At 64.8% G+C, this 3,525-nt stretch overlaps 1 protein-coding gene across 1 annotated transcript in view; it reads left to right on the forward strand.

The window, feature by feature from the left end:
- AGBL5 (ATP/GTP binding protein like 5) overlaps positions 1–3,299 on the forward strand; it is a 35,876-nt gene extending 32,577 nt beyond the window's left edge. Inside the window, exons 7-9 of the mRNA XM_009280671.1 lie at positions 1,249–1,384; positions 2,100–2,290; positions 2,996–3,299. Coding sequence (XP_009278946.1) covers positions 1,249–1,384; positions 2,100–2,290; positions 2,996–3,278 — 610 coding nt within the window. The 3' untranslated portion in view covers positions 3,279–3,299. The remainder of the gene's footprint in view (positions 1–1,248; positions 1,385–2,099; positions 2,291–2,995) is intronic.
- Positions 3,300–3,525: the final 226 nt, after the last annotated feature.

The following is a 3,525-nucleotide window of genomic DNA, read 5'->3' on the forward strand; positions in this document are numbered from 1 at the left end:
CGTCGGCACACCGTGGCAGATGGAGGCGAGTTTCTCCCGTCAGCAGGCCGTGCGGCCGGCCTTCCCCCAGCGGGACGCCCCTGCAGCTGGGCCGTTTAACACCTCCCTCGCACCCGTCTTCCCGGAAGGCTTCGGCTTTGCCAGTTTTATTGTTTCCTCGGTGAGAGTTCCCAGTTCCCCTTGCTCGTTACCCACGCTCCTGCTATCGGTTTGCAAACCGTTTGAGGATACGCATCCTGGGCCGTATGTGTTCCTGCAAACGCCTCCTCTCCGCGCGTCGGCTGCTCAGCGCGTCCCAGCCCTCCCCTCCCTCCCCTCCTCCACCACTGATCTCCTGCCCCCTGCGCGCTCCTGGCTCTGCCGGCAGCACGCCGGCCTGCTCCTCTCGCCGGCGCAGACCTTCGGCCTCGCACCCACAGCTCCATCCCGGTGACTTCTCGCTGGGTTTTCCCTGGAAGCGGGGAGACAAGAAGGTGGCTCTGCGGCTCTCCTGCCCTTTCCCTGAAGTCCTGCAGTCTGTGCCGCGTCGGTGGTCCGGCGTCTCATTGCCAGAAAACGGGTAGAGTGTGAGGCTTTGCTCCGGGGGAGCGACGTGCCATCCATTCCCCGTGCCCGTTGTGAATCTCTCACCCTGTCCTTAGCGTGAACTCACCAGGGATGACTGCAGACCCTTTTAGGATAACTGGAGAACATTCTTTTGGCAGTTGCTTCACCCTGAAAAACAGTTGGGGTGTCCCTAGCAGCTGCGGGTGCCTTGACTGTAGATTGAAGATAAGAGGTGGGTACTCTGGCGCTTTGGGAGCTCGGTGCTCAGCGATCACTGGCCGCTCCTGCTCCTGCTCTCCGGCTCCCCCATGGCCGGTCCTTTCTTTGGCGTTGATTTCAGGGTCCGGTTCCTTGGGTCCTGTGTCACGGGTCCCTCTCCTGTCCCCGGCACGCCTCTGGCTTCCACCTGACGGCCATCTGCTGCTTTTTTTTACCTCCTTTATTCCTACCTCAGCAGATGAGAAAACGCAGCGCACGTGAAGCAGGTCGCAGCAAGAGCTGCGGCTCGATGGCAGGAGCCGCGTCTTCTCTCCAGACTCCCCCCGGAGCCTCCCCTCCCGGGGCCGGGGTGGGGGACGCTGGCGGCTCCCAGGCGGGGTGACCCCAGCTCTGCTTGCACGGTGTCGTTGCGGCAGTAGTGCTCCTGTGCTCGGGCAGGTGCGGATCCGTGTCGGGTAACGTGGGCTTCCTCGTGCTTCACAGCTACACGCTGGAGTGCAACTACAACACGGGGCGCTCGGTGAACAGCATCCCCGTGGCCTGCCACGACAACGGGCGGGCCAGCCCGCCGCCCCCTCCCGCCTTCCCCTCCAAATACACCGTGGAGCTGTTTGAGCAGGTAAGGGGGGGTCCCCAGCAGTGGGGTGGCTGGGTGTGCGCAGCCCTGCCCTGCCCTGAGCGCTGCGGGCAGCGCTTTCGGCACCCAGGAAGAAACTCTCACGTTCCCTCCTGCTTCTGCGCTTGCGTGTCCCTGTGAAAACTCCTGCGCCAGTCCGTGGCGTGGGTTTGGAGGAGTGTGCGGGAGACGGGGTGTTCTCGGTGTCAGTGCCGTAACCTGTCGGTATGTCCCGGCCCAGCCTGGTCTGCGGGGCCGTCTGTGCCTGCCCCCACCACTAACCCCAGCCCCAAAACACTTCTCGCTCGCTGGCTGGGACTGGAGGCTTCTGCCCTCAGCCTCTGGGGCAGCCCGGGGTTGATCCCTGTGCATCTCGCACCACTGCTGGCGTGCGGGGTCCCCGTTCCCTCCCCGCTGAGCGCGGGGCTGCCTGCGCTTGTACAGCCCGCAGCAAGAGGCAGCGGGTCCCTGTGGCCGTGGGCGCCTGACTCGCCCTTGCTCTGCACGTGTGCTGTGCGCCCGGAGACTTCCGACGGGAGCGCTCTTCCCGCCGGGGAGCTCGGCTGGAGCCTGTAACGGAGAGGAAACGAGCTTCGGGGGGTTGTCTGGGATTTGGGGGTTGGGTTTTCTTTCCTTTGTTTGTTTTCCTGCCTCAAGTCCCAGGGAGCTGCTGCTGTTTCTCGAGGCCTTTCTCACCGTTTGCCTCTCGCCCTGGCAGGTCGGGAGAGCCTTGGCCGTGGCAGCGCTGGACATGGCAGAGTGCAATCCCTGGCCCCGGATCGTCCTGTCGGAGCACAGCTGCCTCAGCAACCTGCGAGCCTGGATGCTGAAGCACGTGCGCGGCATGAAGGGCGCAGGCGGGGGCCCGCGGAGGAGAGGAGGTGCCAGGACCCCCCCCCGGAGCTCCACGTAAGGGCCTGCCGGGTTGAGTGCTCAAGAGCTGCAGGATAACACCAATTGGAGACGATAAATGTACTCCAAGTGAGTTACCCTGCAGCTAACGAAGCCAAGGTTTACTCGCTTGCTTTCCCGCCTTGTCGGGGCCCGTGCTTGTCCCTGCAGAGTTTGCTTTGTGAACTGCAGGTGTAGGTATCCCTCGGCTCCGGCTCGTCGGCAGGCAAGAGGGGCACGCGGCCGTGCGGGGTGAAGCTGTTTGGGATTCACCTGCCCCAGTAGCTGGGAAGTGATTGTCTGCCTGCAGAGAGAACCAGCGTCTCTTCTGCTTCTCTCTCCCCCCAGCCCGGTCCAGCGCTGGACTGGGATGGATTTGGGACTGGGGGTGAGGGAGGGGGAACTCTGAAACGATGCTGCTGCCCCAAGGCTGCCGGGACAGCGACCTACAGCGAGGGGGACTGGGGTCTGCTGCTGCTCAGGGGACAGCCCCTTGTGACGTGGGCTCCGTTTCTGTCCCCAGCTGCTCGCCAGCCACCGGGGGAGAAGTCCGGGGCTCTGACGGAGGTGGTGTCTCCGCAGCAGCAGCAGCCTAACGCTCGGTGCCTGGGCTGCGGGGCAGAGCTGGCTGGGAAGGACGGGGGGGAGCGCGGAGGGGCCGGTGGAGGGGAGCCCCCTTCCCACAGAGCCGGGCTGAGCCTCCTGTCTCTCATCCCCTCCCAGCGGGCTCCCCACCTCGGCCTCCGATAACGCCCTGTCCCGCATGAGGAGCTTCAGCAACGGCACCAGCGGGAGCGGCAGCAGCCAGCAGGACTCGCCACAGATCAAAGCCTCCTCCAGCTTCACCTTCAGCTGCAGCAGGCCCTCGGGTCCGGCCGCTGCGAGCCAGAGTCCTCAGAAAGGCAGCGCCAGAGCCCCGGCACCAGGCAGAGGTAAGCTGGGCTGGGGACCTCTTGTGCGCTTGATCCAGTACCTGTCGAGCTGCTGTGCGAAGCCGCAGCCCTGAGGAGAGCTCTGTGCCAGCATAACCGTGTGCTTTTACGTAATAAAAGTGGTTTTGCGTGGAAGAAGTGCGTGTGAACCGCCGCCCCGTCCCCTCGGAAGGGTCCTGGATGCCGTGCTCAGCTCCGCACTCCGTCCCGAGCGGAGCGGCCCTGGCTGGGTCAGGACAGACACCGCACGGCGAGACCCGTGGCTTCTCCAGCCCGGCTTCTGCAGGGAACCGAGGGGGCCCAGCTGAGCTCCTGCCCGAC

Source organism: Aptenodytes forsteri, unplaced genomic scaffold (genome assembly GCF_000699145.1).
Source record: "Aptenodytes forsteri isolate BGI_AS27 unplaced genomic scaffold, ASM69914v1 Scaffold820, whole genome shotgun sequence".
NCBI classification, from domain to species: Eukaryota; Metazoa; Chordata; class Aves; order Sphenisciformes; family Spheniscidae; genus Aptenodytes; species Aptenodytes forsteri.